We start from the raw sequence: 22,804 nt of genomic DNA, 5'->3' as shown, positions 1-22,804 counted from the left end.
AATGACTACCACAAATGACCACCTCAATATTGCTTAATTGACGATAAAAAACAAAACAACTAAAATAATGCATTCTTATTTTCATGTTTTTTTTATTTTTATACAGCATGGTCATTAAAACAACACACAATCTTTTCATTAAGTTAATATCATGTGCAGATACCGATCAAAAGTAAGTTTTTAATCATTCAAAAGAAATATTGTTTTTTTTATTTGTACATAGACTAAAACAGAAGAAAATGTACAAATAAGACAATCACAACATCCATGTATAATATCTGGTTCATAGTCATATATCATAATAAAACAACATCTTTAAATAAACACAATGTTGAATTTGTTAAAATTCTCATAATTAACAGTTTTTAACAAAGCTTAATGACTTCAGTGTAGAGGAAAACATAGTGAAGGCAGAAGTTGTCATAAACATCCTCAAATTATCATATGGGTTAAGGTCAATGACATATTGATTTGGACCGACAGATGCTCACAAGTTATTGCTGCTCCAGTCACAGGAGTTATTTAATGCAGATACGAATATTTTCTCAAGTGAAATAGGTTTTTATATTTTCAATGCAACAATTAAAGAAATTTTATTCTTACCACAAATGTCAAAGATGCTAAGATGAGTCATGGTGCCAAAAGTCTGTCCCCCTAACTTAAGGGTTTAGGTCAAATTTAAAGGTCTAAAGTTTAACTTTGCCATAACAGCTTTTCAGGGCTGTAACTCTATCAGTCATCATGCAATTTTAAAATGTTAATCATGGTCAGATTGTCTCTACTGTAAACTGTCTGACAACTGTGTCCCTACCTAAAACGTCAAGGTCTATCAAAAGAGTAAAGAAAAGTTGAAATATAAAAGTTAATTCAACCTTTATCAAGCAATTTCAAAATAATTTACCTAAATTTTTCTATGTGGAGATGTGTTACCCCTAAGCCAAAAGTCACACCAAAGGCCAACGGTCAAACATCTTCATGGATTCAGGTTGTTAAATAATTACAAAATTATTAAGCAACAGGCTCATATGTTACCAACTGCTGTCTATTAAGTATTTTATTGAAATTACTATGATACAACCAAATTCATTTACACATTTTGGACTGTTATAAATAATATAAGGTGTATATACAAAGATAAAACATAAATAAATAGACAATCACAAATAAAGCTTTTTTCTGTTATAGAAATAGACTAAACAAAGAAATCTGTCCCAGACACTGATGCTCCCAAAACACGTTTGGACACAATAAATCTGCTATATATTCTACAGTCATTACAAAAACGCAATGGTTCATTATTAAGTCAAAACTGGAAGTAGCCACATTTCCTTTCTTTGCAATCATCTACACATTAGGCTTATTGTACTGTGAAAAATGGAACAAGATTCATTGATTAACGTCATTTAACTACGTTAGTTTGAGGAGGATCAATTCTTTACTTTAAGAAAGTTGAAAACACAGGCAACTTCATTTAATGTAGCAGAAAACACAAGGCCATATTTCTGCCTGGTTCTTTTAATATCATCACATTTAGGTCATTTAACTGTAAATTTGTACCACGCTCCACACAGTTGTTCGGAGTTCCTAATGTACCTATTACCAGAAAGAAAGGTGCCGGTTCTCCTTTAGGGCATAACAAACTAAGTATTTCCTTTATGGTATATATTTTGATAGTTTTGCACACACACACGCTCACACACAGACATTCATGAATACATCTATATACAAGATGGTCCTGAATCGCTCACCTTACTAACCAAATACAATCCCAACCCAGATTTTATCAAGATAAACATCCTGACCAAATTTCATAAAGATTGGATAAAAACTGTGACCTCTATTGTCTACACAATGTTTTTCTATTATTTGACCTAGTGACCTAGTTTTTGACCCCAGATGACCCAAATACAATCCCAACACAGATTTCATCAAGATAAACATTCTGACCAAATTTCATAAAGATTGGATGAAAACTGTGACCTCTATTGTCTATACAAGGTTTTTCTATTATTTGACCTAGTGACCTAGTTTTTTACCTAGTGACCTAGTTTTTGACCCCAGGTGACCCAAATACAATCCCATCCCAGATTTCATCAAGATAAACATTCTGACCAGATTTCATTAAGATTGGATGAAAACTGTGACCTCTACTGTCTACACAAACAAATTGTTGACGGTTTTTCTAATATTTGACCTAGTGACATAGTTTTAGACCTCTAATGACCCAAATACAATCCCAACCCAGATTTCATCAAGATAAACATTCTGACCAAATTTCAAAAAGATTGGATGAAAACTGCGACCTCTATTGTCTACACAAAGTTTTTCTATTTTTTGACCTAGTTTTTGATATAGTGACCTAGTTTTTGACCCAAGATGACCCAAATACAATCCCAATCCAGATTTCATCAAGATAAACATTCTGACGAAATTTCTTAAAGATTAGATGAAAACTGTGACCTCCACTGTATACACAAGTTTTTTCTTTTATTTGACATAGTTTTCGACCTAGTGACCTAGTTTTTGACCTAGTTTTTGACCCCAGATTACCCAAATACAATCCCAACCCAGATTTCATCAAGATAAACATTCTGACCAAATTTCATAAAGATTGGATGAAAACTGTGACCTCTACTGTCTTCACAAGGTTTTTCTATTAGTTGACCTAGTTTTTGACCTAGTGACCCAGTTTTTGACCCCAGATGACCCAAATACAATCCCAACCCAGATTTCATCAAAATAAACATTCTGACTTAATTTCATAAGATTGGATCAAAACTGTGACCTCTACTGTCTACACAAGGTTTTTTTTTTATTTGACCTAGTTTTTGACCTAGTGACCCAGTTTTTGACCCCAGATGACCCAAATACAATCCCAACCCAGATTTCATCAAAATAAACATTCTGACCGAATTTCATAAAGATGGGATGAAAACTGTGACCTCTATTGTCTACACAAGGTTTTTCTATTATTTGACTTAGTTTTTGACCTAGTGACCTAGTTTTTGACCCCAGATGACCCAAATACAATTATAAACCAGATTTCATCAAGATAAACTTTCTGACCAAATTTCATAAAGATTGGATGAAAACTGTGACCTCTACTGTCTTCACAAACAAATTGTTGACGCACGCATGCACGCACGCACGCACGCACACACACACACACACAACGGATGCCAGACATCACACGGTCACATAACCTCACCATGTCACTTCGTGAAAGGTGAGCTAAAACTCCAAAGCAGATGAAATTTCTGTCAAATGAAATTGGGCAACGTCTGGTGCTAAATGGGATGACACCCTTGAAAAAATATTGTTACTCTTACACAAACATGGTTTCACCAAATGTTGGATTTCTGATTTAACTTTGCTCAAACTATTAATATATTGTGTACAAGATATCTTTTGTATAACCTTTAAACTAATCGCAACAACAATTTTAATATTGATGAAATGTTCAAGTTACAATTTGATGCTTTGCAAAAAATTGTTTATACTAATGTACTGACACATGAACTTTAAAAACTATAAAACAATATAAGAATAATTTACAATACTCTAAGAACTTGCAAAAATATCTTAATACTGTAACAAAAATACAAATTAAAATGTGAAGGTACAATTAGTGGGGCGAAACAAAATTAGGATGCAGACAGGATACAATATTTTCTTATTCAATTGTTTTTTACAGTTTTGATGGTAGAGCTCAAATTAGTAACAAGGGCTGTTTGTAAAACATGCATGCCCCCATATGGGCTGTAAGTTGTAGTGGCAGCCATTTAGTGAAAACGTTTTTGTCACTGTGACCTTGACCTTTGGCCTAGTGACCTGAAAATCATTAGGGGTCATCTGCCAGTCATGATCACTGTACCTATGAAGTTTTTGATCCTAGGCATAAGCATTCTTGAGTTATCATCTGGAAACCATTTTACTTTTCGTGTCACTGTGACCTTGACATTTGACCTAGTGACCTGGAAATCAATAGGGGTCATCAGCCAATCATTATCAATGTACCTATAAAGTTTCATGATCCTAGGCGTAAGCATTCTTGAGTTATCATCCTGAAACCATTTTACTGTTTCGAGTCACTGTGACCTTGACCTAGTGACCTGAAAATCAATAGGGGTCATCTGCCAGTCATGATCAATGTTCCTATGAAGTTTCATGATCATAGGCGTAAGCATTCTTGAGTTATCATCCAAAAACCATTTTACTGTTTCGAGTCACTGTGACCTTGACCTTTGACCTAGTGACATGAAAATCAATAGGGGCCATCTGCCAGTCATGATCAATGTACCTATGAAGTTTCATGATCCTAGGCATAAGCATTCTTGAGTTATCATCCGGAAACCATTTTACTATTTAGAGTCACTGTGACCTTGACCTTTGACCTAGTGACCTGAAAATCAATAGGGTTCATCTGCCAGTCATGATCAATGTACCTATGAAGTTTCATGATCCTTGGCATAAGCATTCTTGAGTTATCATCCAGAAACCATCTGGTGGACGGACGGACCGACCGACATGTGCAAAACAATATACCCCCTCTTCTTCGAAGGGGGGCATAAATATTGTGGGACAATCATCATGAATGTCCATCATCTCTGACTTAATATTGTTAAAGAAGTATTCTAGTTCACCTGTCAATTTATATGGTTAAAAAAGGAAATACATTGTTTATTACATAACATGTATAAAGAATAAAAGGTCACATATCATTCAAACAATGAAACATTGTGCTGAGACGAGCTAATAAAAATACTGCTTATCATTTTATCAATAGCATATCAAAACCAAAGTTTTTACCTGATATGTTTTCAGTAGCATTGCTAAAATGGCATAGAAAGTATCTGCAATACAGACTTTACATGAAGCAGTTTTCTTTGTCCAGAGTCTAATCTTAAACAGGGGCATATCTATTATCCAACACATAAAAATGAGCAGACAAGCCCATATTATTTGAGGTGACAAATTTTTGGTTATAAGGTACACCAAAGCCATTTTACACATCCCCAAACTTTACATCTGCAGTTTATCCTGAGGTTTCCATGGCGTATCTGAATATGATGTTCATAACAGCGAATATGGCGGATAGCACCATGACCAGTCACCGACTGTCTCGCTTATTTTGTAAAAATCCAAGAACTTTGCCGAGACCTTTGAGGCGTTCCTTGTACGAGGTCATAGCAATCATGGCCAGCTGAATGCGCGGATCAATAGGAAGCACTGCCGTCATCCACCAATGCCATGCAGTACCATGGGCTCCAAAGTTTTGCTCATTTTCTGCTCCTGGCAATTCTCCCATATGTTGCAAAATCTGGGCTCTTTGTCCTTGATGTAGCTCATTGTACCACTTCTTACATACTTTGTACACCTTTTCTGACAGCTTTCGAACCTCTGAAATTGTAAACCACATAATGCTAATACCAGGGTATTTTATTTTTCTACGTTACTGCTATCTACAAACAATTGAAAAATATGCAAGCTATGCTAGCATAGCAAACTATGTATAAAATGTATCAAAGGCATACTATTATCTAACACTTCATTTATTTAGCTAAAACAGAACACATATTTGTTTTATATTTGTACATAAGGTACACAGACTAAGAACTTATAATAAATGCAAATTTAGAAGTTTAAATCACAGTGACAACTGGAAATTGTATCAGTCTTTCAACTGCATTTCAAAAATAAATAACCATGGGAAACAGAAACTTTTGCAAATTAAGCCAAAGACTTCAAATTTCAATATCTGACTAGAAGAAAAATCTTTGTGTGCGTGAATTAAAGTGTCTTCCTTTGCATCAAGAAATTGTGAAAATTTGCAAGCTTTCAAACAAAAAAGGTTATCAAAAAACAATGCCATCTGTATGAGCCCTGACATTTCTTAACAGGTTAAGTCCATTTTAAAAGGTTCCTACCTTCCATATTTTCAGGCGGATGGTCTTCTATGTACTCAACTTTCGCTGTATTGTACCCATCACGCTGACCTCGGCTGATGACCTTGAAGCGTTTCCCGCCAACACAATCCACCAGCGATCTTCCATCAGGAAAGAACTGTACATCTCTGATTTCCAGTATGGTACCATATTCAGAAAAATCAGGCCTAACAAAACAGAGTATACTGTTATTTATTTATGACAGAATCTCCTCAAGTAATATATATGCTCTATATATCTCTGGTGAACAATGTTTAATAAATCCATATGCTAATTTTGCTCCCGCGTTTACAAGGTTTTCCACATGCTCAATTAATATTTATTTTCTATCAATTTAAGAAAATTTGTATAATAAATAGTAACAAATTCATGTTCAATGATAAAGACAATATTGTTCAGTGCCAATAGTCAGAAACATATCTGTGAGATGTATAACATGAACTGAGTAAATACAATGAATGCTTAAACAGTATTTAAATGAACACTTACTCTTCAGGTCCTGTGCTAATGCACATGCCAAACTGCCTCCGCCCAGACTCCATGCATTGGCGAACCATCAGCCGATATCGAGGCTCGAAAATGTGCAACGGACATGGAACATTCGGGAACCCCAGGGTGCAGACGAATATTGGTATATCATGCTCTTTATCTTCACCCATCCTGTAAAAGACATTAATTACATCAATTTTATATTATAAAACCTATTGTTTGTACCATTTCAAATGAACCCGTACCTTCCCTTTCAACATACTACATAATCAAAGCAATACACTCTGCCATCTTTGATCAGAGGGCAAAATGATACATTATTTAACAGGGCTTAATGTGCAATTCACCAAATGAGCAAAATGGCTTCAAAGTGATCAATTAGGCTGAAGAGAATTCCATTTTGCTAAAACTTGCTTTCATTTCAACAGATAAAATAGAATTTTTCCATAGGGTGGAGGTTTTGGCTTAAACAAATAAGGAGCCTGAAGAAGCCTTGATCAACTCTGAGACAGTGAGAAGCGTTCAGTTACCTGGCTACCTTGATCAACTCTAAGACAGTGAGAAGCGTTCAGTTACCTGGCTACCTTGATCAACTCTAAGACAGTGAGAAGCGTTCAGTTACCTGGCTACCTTGATCAACTCTAAGACAGTGAGAAGCGTTCAGTTACCTGGCTACCTTGATCAACTCTAAGACAGTGAGAAGCGTTCAGTTACCTGGCTACCTTGATCAACTCTGAGACAGTGAGAAGCGTTCAGTTACCTGGCTAGTTCCTGCAGCTCCTCCTCATGCTGTTGAGCCCGCTCCCTGTTTTCAGCAGGCAGGTAGGTCTCCAGGAAGTTCTCTATGGCAGACGTCACTGCCTGACGACGCTCAGCCAGGTACTGAAGAAGTAAAGATAGAGGGATGTTAGATGTGGTTGCATTAAGTGATATTAACAGCCCTGCAAATTATCTGCCAATAAAGAAGTCTATTGTAATAAAGTTAACAACTCAGCTGGACTCACGGTTTCAAGTGAAGCAGAATGCTGCTTTTTGATGCAAGCATTTTGAAATTTCCCACTTTTGACTCGTGCAAATTAGCTGCCTAGCATCATCATGATGCAAATGTTACTGGGAAGAATAAATAATATAATTTTTATGTAACAAATTGTGTTTATGAGCATAGCACTTGGCTAAAATGTTAACTAAAAAACATAAACAGCAAATTTAAGTATTACACAAAGACAAAATTCTGACCTCTTAAAATTACATCTGACCCCTTAAATTTTCAATCACAGAGCAATGTTTGTTTTTTCATTCAATATTTGGTGGGGTAATCTGCCCCAATCCAAATGGAAAAGAGTATATATTTTGCCGAAATGGGAGCTAAAAGTTCCAAATGGAAGCTTTCCAAAACAAAAAAAACTTTTGATCTCAATATTTTTTTATCTCCCATCCACATAAGTTCAACCTTAGTAAATATAATACTGAAAACACTTGTATCCTTAATTTTGAAGCATATTTTAGCAAAACAACAACACTAATTTCCCAATTTTAGTTAGAACATATTTACCCCATCCAAAATGGGGAAAAGAAACACTGCAGAGGTTATTTGACTCCTGGTATTCAAAATCTATTGAAATCCCTGTTGACTGATTGACCAGAGAAGATGTGATTCTTATTGCTTTAAATTCAAGTAAGAAAACTAGTTTGTTTAGTTTTCTACAAAGCTTCCAGTGCTTTGCATTGTACATATCTGCTCATTTTAAGTACTGTAATTTATCAGAAATGTCAATTGTTTAGTAGTAGAAAAACGTTTATACAGGAATGTCAAGTGTAAGCCATGTACACTGGCCCTGGTCTGTGAACTGTACTCAACAAAATCTTAATAAATCTGGATTGTTCAAAAATCAGGTCATGTGTGTGCAAAGATATATAACTAAACATCCTTGAAATGTGGATAACATAGAATATGAATTTCTTTCCTACATACAGCTTTTGAAAAAATCAAAGATTGTAATATTTGTTTATTGGGATAATAAAAACTATGATGAATGTACCCATGAAATCAACAACAATTAATGTCAAATAATAATAATGATTTTTAGGAATGTTAATCATGGCATAAGGAAACATGTGTTGATTCTTTCCATGGTAAATGCATGTATGACACAATTGAATATAATTAAAAGATAACAAAATTAAATGTAAGGACATTATATATTTTTTACAAACTATAATAAATTGTTTACAAAATAGTTATGAAAACTGGCCCCAGAATGGTAATAATAAAGTTCTGCATAACACAAACGCCTACTTGACTGCACAATGGCATAAACACATCACACAAAACAGTTATTTTTTGTATTATCCATGCCTCAACAAGGGAGCTCTTGCACAGAGGGCACTCGGTCTTGTGGTCCAAGCACTTGTCGAGGCAGGGTCGACAGAAGACATGCCCACAGGTGGTGGTCACTGGTAGATGCAGGAGCCTGTAGCACAGGCTACACTCGAAATCCTCTCGGTTCAGAGCCAGTTGCACATTGTTGGAACTGGAGTCTGGGGGTGGCAACTCTCCACCTGAAAATTGTAGTCAAAAGTATGATAAGTACAATGGACATAAGTTAACATAGACATAATTTTCGGAATAAATATCACATCTTAAACAGCAGAAAAATGTGCGCATATAAAAGATTAATTACCTATATATTCAATGCCACAATCTATCAATAAGAAAAAAATGTTCTATAGGAAATATTATTGTATTATTTATTGATAAGAATGCTTTAAATGTTGGCTAAACCTATTTGAGGTGTGCAGCATGTTCAACAAAAATATTGACAAAAAATCACAAGAATAGTGTGCGATGTTTTTACCATGGTTAAACCGAAATGCGTCATGAAAGTACAATCTCTCTAAGTCTATGCTGTATTATAACTTTGACCTAGTGAATGTAAATATGTTTCATTTAGTTTTTGTACTGCACTCAAATGAATGTAATAATTTATTCGAGATAAACACATTAAACGCATATGCATTAACAAACTGCACTGAATTAATTATCATTTTGCATTTTTATTCACGGTCTTAATGGCCAAAATCCTTAAGGCAAATTTGTTCAGCAGATAACTGACAATGATAAATGCAATCACTATTTTGAAAACAAAAGCACAATAAAGCAATAAAGTTTGCAGTTAAAATCTTATGAAGTAAGAAATGATGGTTTAAATGGTTATAAGGTAGAGCAATGTCATTAAAAAAAGTTAACTTGAGCAAAGATTTCTAAAGATTGATGCGCACCTTGGTGATTTGTCTCCATTGCAACATTGGAGCTCACACCATCATCAGTGCGGGCCAGGTTTGAGGATTCCGAGAAGTTTCTCTTCATCATCACGGGAGTCCCTGCCCTTGAGTTGGGGGCTGAGATACCTGCAACACATGGGTATCTAGATAAACATTTGAACAGAAAACTTTTTTTTAATTTAACATGCCACCTCAAAACAAATTCCAAAAAATCATTGGTAGGTATGCTCATTCCTTTCATAAATTAACTGACCATGTATTACAAAATATAGGGTCAGATGCTATACAAGTGATATTATTAACATCATTATTAGCAAACAGACAACCTTTGGCTCTAGCTTTCCTGGACTGCATTCCAGGAGGATTCAATTCAGAATTTCCTGATTATTATTTTTAAATGAATTAATCAGAAAACATTTAAAATTATATTCACATAAACACCCAACAAAATAATGAAATGACTCTGTTTGTTATTAAAAGAGTCATTAAACGTATTATCATGATTTATGATATTGTGCATAAGTGCATAAACAATGTTTAAGAATAAGGATATCTGTTGCATTTTGTTCCATATTGAACCATAAAGTTTGTGTCTACACAATCAAAGATCACATTTCAATGGCATTATTGGGGTCAATTACAATTGTTGTAAGGTTTTCATTTTTTAACCTTAAATATTTCTTTCTATACTCAAACTGAAGTGATTTAAATGAGACATCTGATATATTGATATGTACCAGTGCTTGTCACTTGGTATTCTATGTAAAACTTAGATTTTAATAAATGATCAATATTAAAACTAGTACAGAATACAGAACATTAGATGTTATGACAGCTTTAATGACAGCTTGTTTCAACAAGAAAGGTAAATACAACAGACAATTGTAGAAGAGAAATTCTGAAATTCCTAGCTTCTCAAGCCTTAACTTTGCATTCAATTCACATAGAACAGTTCGACTACCAAATAAGTCAAGCTTATTTCATAGAATACATGTCAACTCATATAGAAGGCCTGTCACCAAGAGTTCATTATTCAACAAGTCAACTGTTATAAAACATCATGAAAGGTTAAAAGTTCAACTGTGAGACAAGTAAAATACATCCCAACAGGCAAACACCTTCAACATTGAAGGTAGAGCTTTTAGCCGTATGACTGCCATGTTAAACTAATTTATTTATTTTTTTCATTTGTTTATGTTATTAACAGTGATTTAAAAAAGTAGTTTTTGTGCATGTTTCCCTTCCCCCAAATATTGCATAAAAAGTTACATAACGTAATATGATTTTTTTTTATATTACATAATATCTCAAAATTATTGGATTAATCATACATATAGTATACAATAACTTTAACATGTTTACATTTCAAAAGAACAAAACAAACATGGTATTAAAAGATACGTCTTTTTATTGTACGTTGACTGAAACCAGCTCAGCACGAGGGCAAAATTCCTTAGGTCATTCCCCTGAGAAACCATGGGAGTTAACTGTAACAGGTTTTTGTGATTATGTTTATATAATAATTGTGGCTTTTGACTGTGCTTTTAGCAATCATTAGTAAGGAGTAAGTCATTTTATGACTCATGTTTTCAATTTTAGAGCTGATAAGTAAGTGATACTTGTAACTGAAGTTTCAGCATTTATTAGTATTTATCTTTTCTTCTTTCTGTTTTGCAATGATAACTAGTGACCTATCATGCATCAATGATATTCTTAAAATTTATTTTAAATTTCAAAAAGTACTCCTTTGTCAGGCTAGTGAGAAAGATCAAGAGAAATATTTTGCCCGTAATGTTCTATATTTTATCACTGAGCATTAAATAATAACATTATTATTAGTGTACTGTTTAAAAGGAAAAGTAAATGTATAGTGTTTGAGACAAAATTTAACTGGTGTTCATAATTACCGATTCATTTTATAAATATATGTTCAGATTTTATAACAATCAAAGACAGAAAACCAGATCAGTCATAGAAAGTACACGAAAAGATACAATATTATAAAACAGATAAATAGACGCACTTGAACGTGTGAAGATATACCACTACACTCTGTGCCACTAAATACACAAAATGGTCATACTTACATCTTAGACTACTTGAAGGGCCTGGTTCTGCACTCTCAAAACTTGTTCCAGTAGCATTAATCTGAAAAATAATAAAATAATAATATAGCATATGTACTTTCGATTTTACTTCTAAGCCAATAAAACAGGGTTTCTTGTAACTTGATGATGTAGTAGTGCTTGCAACCAAATTATTAAGGGGCTACTGATTTTTCTTATCATCAAATTTTGTCAGTTAATGACCTGTCAAGTAGCAAAAGCTTTTGTTACCATGAACAATTTTAGCAGTACATTTGCTCTTATCTGATATGTATGTCATGACCTTGTTTGTAAAGTGCAAATGAATTAGAGATACAAGTTTGCAATCTGAACATTCTCGAAAACAAAAGCAATCAATCGCTCATTAAATATTTTGTGGTAATTGTAAACATATGACATAGAAAATACAACAGCCTTAAGCAGACATGGCAAAAGACCACCAGAATCAATGTACACAATAGACAGTCCTTCCAAGATGAAAAATGTACACTCTTATTGTTAATTTCACCAGACTCAATTTTGCGTGTGGTTTAAGTGATTTTGTTTTACTCTTAAATAGAAATGTACATAATTATTTTACTAAGAAGATGTGTTTGTGAAACACAATGTCCCCCTATATGATGTTTGACCTTGAAGGATGACCTTGACCTTGTGAAGGATGACCTTGACCTTTCACCACTCAAAATGTGCAGCTCCATGAGATACACATGCATGCCAAATATCAAGTTGCTATCTTCAATATTGCAAATTTATTCATAAATTTGACCTCTGACCTTGAAGGATGACCTTGACCTTAACCTTTCACCACTCAAAATGTGCAGCTCCATGAGATGCACATGCATGCCAAATATCAAGTTGCTATCTTCAATATTGCAAAAGTATTTATAAAATAAGCGATTTGGGCCACATATATTTGACCTCTGACCTTGAAGGATGACCTTGGCCTTGACCTTTCACCACTCAAAATGTGCAGCTCCATGAGATACACATGCATGCCAAATATCAAGTTGCTATCTTCAATATTGCAAAAGTATTCATAAAATGAGCGATTTTGGCCACATATATTTGACCTCTGACCTTGAAGGATGACCTTGACCTTTCACCACTCAAAATGTGCAGCTTCATGAGATACACATGCATGCCAAATATGAAGTTGCTATCTTCAATATAGCAAAAGTTATTGCAAAATGTTAAAGTTGGCGCAAACAGACAGACAGACCAACGGACCAACAAACAGACAGGGCAAAAACAATATGTCCCCCACTATTATAGTGGGGGACATAAAAATATTCTGTCAATGCCATTCATTCACATAACTAAGATTATTTTCTGATTTAACTTTTTTTATTTATACACAGTCATACACATCCTTCTAGTTGGTTAACTGATATTGATTTTGGAATCCCTCTCTGAATTTACCAAATGTGCCCTGAAATCTACTAATGTTGATGAAACTTGGCTGATTTTGTCCGGAAATCATTATTGCTTGTTAAACCAAAACAGTTCTGTTTGTTAAGATATTACAAGACAATAACAGTCTTTTTTTTAAATTACCGGACTGTGAGTCCGGCGATCTTGAAATTCGCGGTCGGCCTTAAGAAATTTTCGTCGGCAATGTCCGACAGGCTGACGATCTCGTGCCATGTCTACTTTAGATACCTGTAATCAGTAAGGATGTTCGTGCCCCTATAACATGTTATTATAATAACAAAACTATAAACCAAATACAATGTAACCAACAGTTAACAATGACCATACTAAATTGTTGAGGCCTTTAAAAAAAATGCTATTGTTATAAATAAGCAAGTGTTGTTTTTTCCATAATAATTGGAAATATTTGTTATTATGATTTAGCTTTCAGTTTAGTGTTACAAGGATCATAGATTAAGGACACTATAGTTCCATGACCTGTCTCTTTTTTATTTTCTACAAACTCTAAGAACCAACAGAGATATGGGCCGTGCTCTGCGAAAAAAGGCTTTATTGCATGTGCGTAAGGTGTTGTCCCAGATTAGCCTGTGCAGTCCGCACAGGCTAATCTGGGATGCCACTTTCGGCTCACATGATATTTTTTTGTTTCAAGAAAGTATCTTCTTAGCAAAAATCTATTTTAGGTGGAAAGTGTCGTCCCTGATAAGCCTGTGCGGACTTCACAGGCTTATCTGGGACTACACTTGAAGCGCATGCATTAAACCACCTTTTTACACTGCACAGCTCATATATAAAATAATAACTAAGAACCAAAACCTCCCCTCACCTCTGGATTAAATGCTTGACACTTCTCATCCAGGAAGTTAGCAGCAGTATTCACTGTATCTGTGATGATCTGCTTCAGTTCATGCACGGTCTGGACCGTCACACGCCCAGGCATGAGCGACGCATCGAAATTTGAGCGAATCAGTTGATCAAGAAGGCTGGGGTTCAGCTCCCGTTGCAGTTCGGCTGCTTTTGGGTCGTCTGGGGCAAGTGGGAGAATGATATTGTGAAGGGCCTGAAATGTAAATAAACCACTTCTGCTACCATGACCTACTGTTGGTGTGACTTTCATCAGTCCAGACTTGATGGCAGCACTAATAGCAACTGTGATACTTGACCAAGGGACTTATTTAATTACATTTTACAGTTTTTTTATCAATTGCTACATACAGATTTTTTCCCATCAAATATTTTTAACTTCCTTTCAATATATTTTTTGTGTGCAGATGGGGGCATTAGGATTCAATTTCCTTTGCACACAGATTTGGTGGTTTAAAAATAAACCTTTTATATAATATGTACTAAATAAGACGAAGTGGTCTATCTTGGTCAATTATGGAGAAAATAATCCTACATTATTGGCTTAAACTGCATATGAGTGTTCATTAAGTATGCTTAATTAAATCATTTTTATTAAAGCCACATTTCTTTAAACAAGTTTATCCATACCTATTATTTAATTTAATATGCAATAAAAGCGTGTATGTCACTATTTGGAACATGTTACAGTGAGATGTTATATAAACTGATGGTTATAAAACCAATACTGGTGTCACTGTCAGTACATGAATTGCACACTTTCTGTACCCATTTTTGTTCTGCTTTAAAGATAGCATAACACTTTTATCAGTACATAATTACCCGGTTCATATTAATTGTTAAACCTTAAACTCAAAATACAACAGTAATGATAAATCCACAGATATTTATTAAGTTGTTTTTTTTTCTTCAATAAGTTCATATTTGATGATTTCAATATGAGCATAGCAGTGGTAAATGTATATATGTTAAAAAAAGAACGTTTATGTTGATTTAACTACTTCTGTGATTTGTATTTGTTTAAAAAATGCTGTTTCTAAATGGCAAAATCTTCATAATATAGAATCAAAGAAATGTTACAGACAACATTTCAAGATCTTCATTCCTATGTAATTTTTTGCTTTATTTATATTACCATGTTGAGTTACATGACTATAAAACAACATGTTAATACCAAGTCTGTAAACAACTACAGTGTATTATATAATTTTAATCAAAATAACCCTGGGATATTCACACATTTAATGTTCTTTAGGAAGAAAAGCTAAGAGCTAGACGAATATGCTCTTTGTTCATTAGAATGATAGTGCTTTCATAATATAATTGCAGTGTGGTCAGAAGCCAGGTTTATCAAATTGAACCTATTTCAACTACAGTTCATTGCCACTTTGCCTTACCAAAATCATGGGGATTGGCTTGCTTGACCAGACAACCTAGACCATGACCTCACGGCCTGTTTGTTGGGCATGTCACATGAATACAACAGGCAAACAGGACATATGCCGATGTCAAATATATTATTATATACAATGTACTAAGTCACTACAATTATCCTGCTGACATTGTTTCTACACACGCACTTTACTGTTAACATTATTTCATTAAATTTAACGCACAATTGATTTAGGAGAGCTACAAGCTGTGTGTATTTATGTACACATGATTATAACATGATAAAGCAAAATAACAAGAAATTGTACAACTGAAAAGAAGTGTTTTGGTTATGAGCTACATGTATGGGCCAAGTACAAAACTTGAGAAAATGCCCCTGTAGTTGTTGAGCTGCAGAACCTGATCTGCTCACCTTAGAGAGGTAGTCTTTTGCAGTTTCAATAGAAGAGTCAAGGGCCAAACATTGCAACAGGGCCACCACTGATTCTTCATAATGACCAAGTCCATAGAGGGCACATCCTCGCCTGAAGAACCCCTGTAATAATAATGCAATATTATTATTAAAGACATTTGTGAATGTAATTTTCGCTCAATTTTTAAATTGTGTTGAATTTTTATTAAATAAACACAACTTTTGTCAAAATGAATTACACAAACAAAATTAAGTGTCAATAAATCAACTCTGTATGAGTCCAGGCCTTGGGCTTGTAGAGACACTCTTAATCAACAAATATAGTTGGTTTGGTACAACCATTTCTCAATGTCTTAAGAAAGATAATTTAATCGCTCAACAAACGGCTATCAAAGTCCTGTTTGCAGCGCAGACACCACGACCATTGAGATTTTAAGGCCTTAAACAAAAATGACTTCAAAAGGAGCTGGTTAACCCTTACAATGCGGGAACCGAATTTTTAAGGCCTTTGCAAACAGTTTGGATCCAAACTGTTTGCTATTCTGATAGTATTCTTTGAAAAAAAATAAAGAAAATGCTAATTTTATAAATTCAGCAGACGACATTTTAGCAGACGACAATTTTCCCAGCATGCAAAGGGTTAAAAAAAGCTCACATTACCTTGGGCCAATCAGGGCGAAGGCTGAGAACATGATCAGCATCGTCGAGGGCCTCCTGATACTTATCAAGTCTGGAGAATGCATATGATCTATTGCTCAGCAGCAGATGGTCTTTAGGAGCTGTAACAAACAACAACTTATATCAGTTCATATAAATACAATTGTAATGCATTATGCGTCATCTCCAACTAGGGGTGTGATTTAAATGAAGTCTTCTGAGGGCAAAATTATGTCACTGCAACAAAGGCATATTTATAAACTAATACAGAAGAACAAAACTGACATAAATATAGAATTCTTAATGAACTTTACAATATTTATTTCTACGAACACAATGTGTTTTTTTTAATTAAGGATGCAAATACAACAATATTGATAGGCATTAATTCAATGTTACCCATTTTTACTTCCAAATCCCTGTGATGCTAACAATTATTGATGTTTTCTCTATCTTTTATGTTTAAATATGGTCAATGTTTTTACAGTGTCATTAAAGCCACATATTCTATCAGAAACACAAGATGTCTGGACGAGTGCTCTCTGGACTGAGCTTATTGCGACACAACTTCTTGTCACGATATTCCTGACTAAATTCAGGCTGTAATCGTGACACCACAATTACAAAATTAGTATATCCTTAAAATAAGGAATCATCAATGTAAGGGGTTATTTATTTAAACTATGGCCTAGTAAGAGCACACCAAGTTAATTTCACAGTACTGAATTTGGTGCCAATGTCACAGGGCCTGACAATTTAGAGCCCAGTACCCAGGGCTTTTTTCCTCTTTTTGGGCCTTGGCACTCCATTTTGTGAAAATGAGTTGCAAACTATTGAAAATTGTGAAAAAATGAGTCGCAAACTTTCTAAAATTGTGAAAATTTGAGTCCAGAACTTCTTGATATTGTGAAAATTTGAGTCACAAATTTCCCAAAATTGTGAAAAACGGCCATTCTCACAGAAGTAGAAAAAGCCCTGGTACCCAACGTGAACTTGGCATACCTTATAATTTTGCCCATGCATATAGAAGAAGACATCTTTTATTAATAATATATAAATATTTGTTTTAATTAATTGTTGTTGTTTTTTCTTTTATGAGTATGCCACATACAAATCATAAAGTAACATTTATCGATCTTTGACAAAAGCACATTTATACTGTTTTCAAGCAGCTTTAATTTAAACTCTTTTGACTGTAATGACATAATAAGTACTTAGGTACTATAATTAGTACATAGGCACTACCAAAACCAGCTTTGCTTTTAATCTCTTTCCACAACATTGAACAGAGTGTGTTTTCTGGTATAAATGATTCTGATTGGTTGATTTATGGCTGAGTGAGTGAAGACTTTGATTTTGTGTGTCATGATGGTGCCATCATGAAGTCAGATGTGAAGTGTTCAAAGATAGTCAATATCACTTAAATTGTGTAATTGTTGTTCTCTGGTAAGTCTTAACTCAATCTCCTGTTTAAATTGTTGAACTATGAAGTATTAAATATGCACTGATTATAATTATTAAATAAATGACGGATTGAGAAATGATACATGTAAGTTCATAGTTTAAATTCATAACTGCAGTTTTAAAAAATTTGTTGACTATTCACTTAACAGCCTGTGTTCACCAACCCATTCTTATAGTTAATAATAAAGAATGGACTTAGAACAAAGAAAAATATATTATTTTTTCTCACTAATAATTTCAAAATAACTATAAAAAATTTTTAATACATACTGGTCTGGACCCTATTTATGTTTCAATAAATTAACAAAGTAAACCAATGCTGCAAGTTTCTCAATACTTGCAGGCTTTTTCCGCCCTATGCCACGGGTCCGAAATTCGGCCCCATTCCCAATGCAAATCTGGTTGTTTTTTTCCCAATTGAAAAAAAAAATCCCAATTCCAAAAAAAAAAAAAAATTATTTTTTTATTTTTTTTACCTTTAAATATATAAGTTAACCTGATCCGGTGTAGAAAATAGAAAGTGTTGCATAATTAAATTATCTGTTGCCTTGAATTTGTTTTAAAAACTGTAAAATATGTTCATGATTAATTAAGACTTTCCTTATTTTCCTCAAAATCCGCCGCTTTGCACAAATTTTTTTCACCTCAAAAAATGCCAGGCCTTTTCCCCAAATTCAGATTAAAAAACCTGCCCTTATCTCACATGTTCATAATACTTTGTAAAATTTTAATAATAAGTTATCAAAATAGTCGTTATTTACCAGTTAATGGCTTCTTTGAAATATAAGAAACACTATTTACATGCGATAATTTTTCCCAATTGAGCCAATTTTTTTCCCAAAATGGGGGTTTCACGACGCGAAATTCCCAAAATTCCAGTGTGGCGTATTCCCAAAATGGAGCGGAAAAAGCCTGACTTGTAACTGATGTAAAAACTATCAGTTCTTCCAACAGCCTGCTGTAATCCAATGTTTTAACAATGACATGTCTTATAATTTTTTATGGTGTGCAGCTATCTTGACATGTCAACCAACTTAGTTTAACTAAGTTTTACTTTAATAGTTTATTGAGTGCATCACCAATATGGCGATTGCACCATATAAGACTAAGTAGTTGAGTTAAGGGGAATAGTTCAGTCTTCAGTAAAATCATACCACCAGTTCATTCTTTCTTTCATGATTATATACATACAGCTATGACTATTAACTATTTACTGATTAAACGAAATTCTATGTTAAAATGTAAAAAAAATAAGTCTCAAGTTTGATGAGTTTGCCTACAAAATCGATTTCAATCAACCTGATACATTGTTACAAATGCATAACTGTTACCATCAACATCAATTTGCATGTTTTTGTTGATAAATTCTCACAAAAAGTTGATTAAAACCATAATAAAACTGAATGTTTGGAATTGACAAATTGATTTATCTTACACAGGTTCCCGTTCAGGGATAGTTGGTTTAGTCTGATTGGTTGATTAGACACAAGATTAATCCTGCTGTGGATTTCGAAGATGGCAGGGTTTTTTTGGCCCCATTTTATAGCCGAAATTCGGCCATGTACCCAATCCCAAAAAGTATCCTTTTTTCCCAAAATGTGGCACAAAATTCCCAATTGCCAAAAAAAAAAAAAAATTTTTTTTTTTTTTTTTTTTTGAAAGAAGTCTTATGTGTATTTTATCTCAATTTTAATTCAATTAAATCTAACAAAGTATTATATGATTTTTTTCTTTTAATTTGAATGATTATAAAGAGTTAAATCAAATTTAGTATTTCTCTAATCAGTGGACTTTTCGTGTGGAAAAAAAGGCTAATGAATTTATTTTCCCAATTTCATGAAAATGCCGATAAAATTCCCAATTCCAAAGCCATGGGCTATCTTCCCAAAAAGTGGAAAAAAAAAACCTGGATGGTGAATGTATTCACAAGCATCCCTTCAAATTCAGAATACTTTGCGTTTCCATTGCAAACAAACTTGCACATTTTCATGAAGTGTTGTGTTTGAAACTTGGATTAATGTCATTATTCAGCAAGCACAAGTAAGTTATTTTGATTTGAGCATTATGGATAAATGTATGATCTATTTTAAGTTATTTATGCCTGAAAATTTAAATGTAGCTAAATCTACCTTTTAAAGAGTCCCCTGGATTCCAGACAGAAGACTTGACATGAAAAATCTCCAGTTGCAACTCCCAGCAACAAGGAGGTTTTTACAGATGTGGGTTGGATAATTAGTTTAAACCTATTTATTTTAGCTCGATTGCGTCGAAAGCCTTAGGCTTATATAAACGCTCTCGAGTCCGTTTCCTGGGCCTAGAACCAGTACTTGGTGTCTTTAGGGGAGATCTAAAGAACGCTCCCACGGTGGGGATCGAACCCGTGACCTCCCGTTCGCAAGGCGGACACCATATCCATTACACCACGGCGACCTTGGGTTGGATAATTGCAACTTATCTACCACAATTTAGGGTACGTGGACAACCATGTGAAAGAATGAATGGTTAATCAATTTGGGACCTCCCAGTTCTTGCATCAGTGTTTAACCACTAAGCCGCTCAAACATTTGCTAACATAAATTGCATTATTAAACTGTTTATAAATAAACCTATTCAACTTACAGCGTAGGATCTTCCGTCAGAGGAGTAAACTACACATACACCGTCACTAAGACGCTTATTCATTTTATATAACAATTCCAAGCGTCTAGTAACTATCATTACATAAGCGACGTTTCATAACATGTACATTTCAAAACATAAATAAATCGAAATTTAATAACAAAAAAGGAAAAATTACCTAACTCCAATGCGGAAGTATACAGCTGTATTGCTGTTTCAAATCTACAGGACTGCATAGCATCATTTGCACTTTGTTTTACTTCTACTGCTTTTCGATATGTTGGAAAACATTTGTCTATTATTTGTGAAAATAAAACGTTTGTTTTTATTCTTGAAATATTCATATGCGGATGAATAGCCTTACAATGTTTACATTGTTTTGACTGGTTTTTTATTAAACACGGTCTACAGAAAGTGTGTCCACACGGTATAGTAACCGGGTCAAACAGCATATTTCGACATAGCAGACAGTCGAACATCACAATTTTGTTCATTTCAGGAGGTATCACAATATCCTGCTTCACAATGTTCACTAGAGCCGACACTAAATGTTTCAAATCCTTTGGTGAAATAGGCCCATGCCTAGAAGCTTTAGAGTAGCACTGGAAAGCTTTGTCAAATTGGCCAAGTCTAGCAAAGCAGTCGGCTAATCCTAACAATAATTCAGTTTTAGGTCCATTTTCACGTATTGTCCGTTCGTAAATTTCGGCAGCTAAGTCAAAATTCTTCGAAGTAAATGCTTGCCTAGCTAGATCAACCATGGTTTGAAACTGTTATACACATGCCTTTCGTACAGATTCTCCTTTCTGTCAAAAATCTAGGCTTACATAAATAGAGTCACATGACATTTATCTTGTTGCTGATTGGTCGAAAAAAATTGACGTTCAATGATTCGTTAAGTTACATAAGTTATATAATGCAGATACCATTGTGTAATGCATGCTTTCAAATGTTATATATTGTTAATGTGTATCAAAGAAATAGCCATATGAATTCCTATTGAACAGGGCTTGAACCTTCGAAAGCCAAACTTATATAACCTTTTTGAATACAGTCGCATAAAGACCGAAACGTGTCCGCTCTCTGTACAGCGTGGCTTGGGGTCAAGTTCAATGTTAGCTTTCAGCGATCAATGGTTTAATACTAGAACGTGTGTTTATATAAAAATGTAGGTCAAAATTAAAGTGACTCGTTCATAGAAATGGGCTGTCCATTTACGCGTGTCAGTAAATGCTTTGAATTATTTATTGTTTTACAAAAAAACAACAACAACAGAAGCAAAAATGGCTCACAAATCTGAAATATTTGGATTACTGGTAGATCTATACAGTACATTACATGTGTCTTTTAACAAAATACAGAAATTGTTCGTTAAGCCCTCGTGAAATTTAAAATGAATTGCGCACATATATAGTTAAATAACTAAACGATTTCTTTTTTATCGTAAAATTTATTTACCATTTCGGTATTTTGCTCACAGTGCAAATAAGTTGCTTCAACCGATCCAACTCGTCCGATAGGTTTTCATTCATTTATTTTTCGGCGTAAGCTGCATAAGCCAGCTTTTCACCTTAGCCTGACCTTTGTAAGTGTCCAATAAAATTCCAATAAAATTTCCCGCGGCTAGGTACGAATGAATACACTTCATTTATTCCATTGGCTGATTTGAGTTTACCAACAGAACATTGGAAACATATCCGCGTCTTTGTAACACTGTTTTACTGTATGAAACAATTTAATCTCGAATGAAAAGGCTTAATAGATAGAACAGTTTTACACTCAATTCTCGACATCAATACAGTTTGTGCGTACACCTTTTATTTTCAGAGTATTACCAGCGCAAGAGCGTTTATACTTAAAAGGCTATGTTCTCATATTTAGTTCTTACTTCCTTATTCCTGTCAACATGTTAACATGTAAAAGTATAAAGAGCAATGGAAGCGAGGCCTCACTTTAAAGCATTGCATTTCAACCCGCGAGTTCAGAGTTTATATACAGGTCATCACCGGAGTTGGCGGCCAGTAAAATAATCGTTATATAATAAAGACGCTATCCGTGAACTAGGTGACCTGGAATTTTCTTTAGACCAGAAATATGTTAAATGAAGATATTCAGCAATATAATTATGGTATGTAAATAATAGA

At 34.1% G+C, this 22,804-nt stretch overlaps 1 protein-coding gene across 5 annotated transcripts; it reads right to left on the bottom strand.

Moving 5' to 3' along the window:
* Positions 1-78: 78 nt before the first annotated feature.
* LOC127876760 (LON peptidase N-terminal domain and RING finger protein 1-like) lies at positions 79-21,479 on the bottom strand. 5 transcript variants are annotated; one of them, XR_008048060.1, is made up of 13 exons: positions 20,839-21,479; positions 16,581-16,699; positions 15,921-16,043; positions 14,079-14,312; positions 13,376-13,480; positions 11,804-11,864; positions 9,714-9,842; positions 8,791-8,993; positions 7,195-7,316; positions 6,435-6,605; positions 5,928-6,112; positions 2,529-5,400; positions 79-1,879 (listed from the first exon to the last, which is right to left on the bottom strand). XR_008048060.1 is itself a non-coding variant. In XM_052422217.1 (12 exons), the coding sequence occupies exons 1-12, from the start codon at positions 21,419-21,421 to the stop codon at positions 5,111-5,113; spliced, it is 2,325 nt and encodes a 774-aa protein (XP_052278177.1). In that variant the 5' UTR covers positions 21,422-21,479; the 3' UTR covers positions 79-5,110. The 5 variants fall into 5 exon arrangements, 3 of the variants coding, with proteins under 3 accessions (XP_052278177.1, XP_052278179.1, XP_052278178.1); XR_008048059.1 differs by having other exon boundaries at positions 79-2,677; positions 2,834-5,400; XM_052422217.1 differs by having other exon boundaries at positions 79-5,400.
* Positions 21,480-22,804: the final 1,325 nt, after the last annotated feature.

This window comes from Dreissena polymorpha, chromosome 4 (assembly GCF_020536995.1).
Source record: "Dreissena polymorpha isolate Duluth1 chromosome 4, UMN_Dpol_1.0, whole genome shotgun sequence".
NCBI classification, from domain to species: domain Eukaryota; kingdom Metazoa; phylum Mollusca; class Bivalvia; order Myida; family Dreissenidae; genus Dreissena; species Dreissena polymorpha.
The sequence above is the reverse complement of the archived record's forward strand: the minus strand, read 5'-3'. Positions and strand labels throughout refer to the sequence as shown.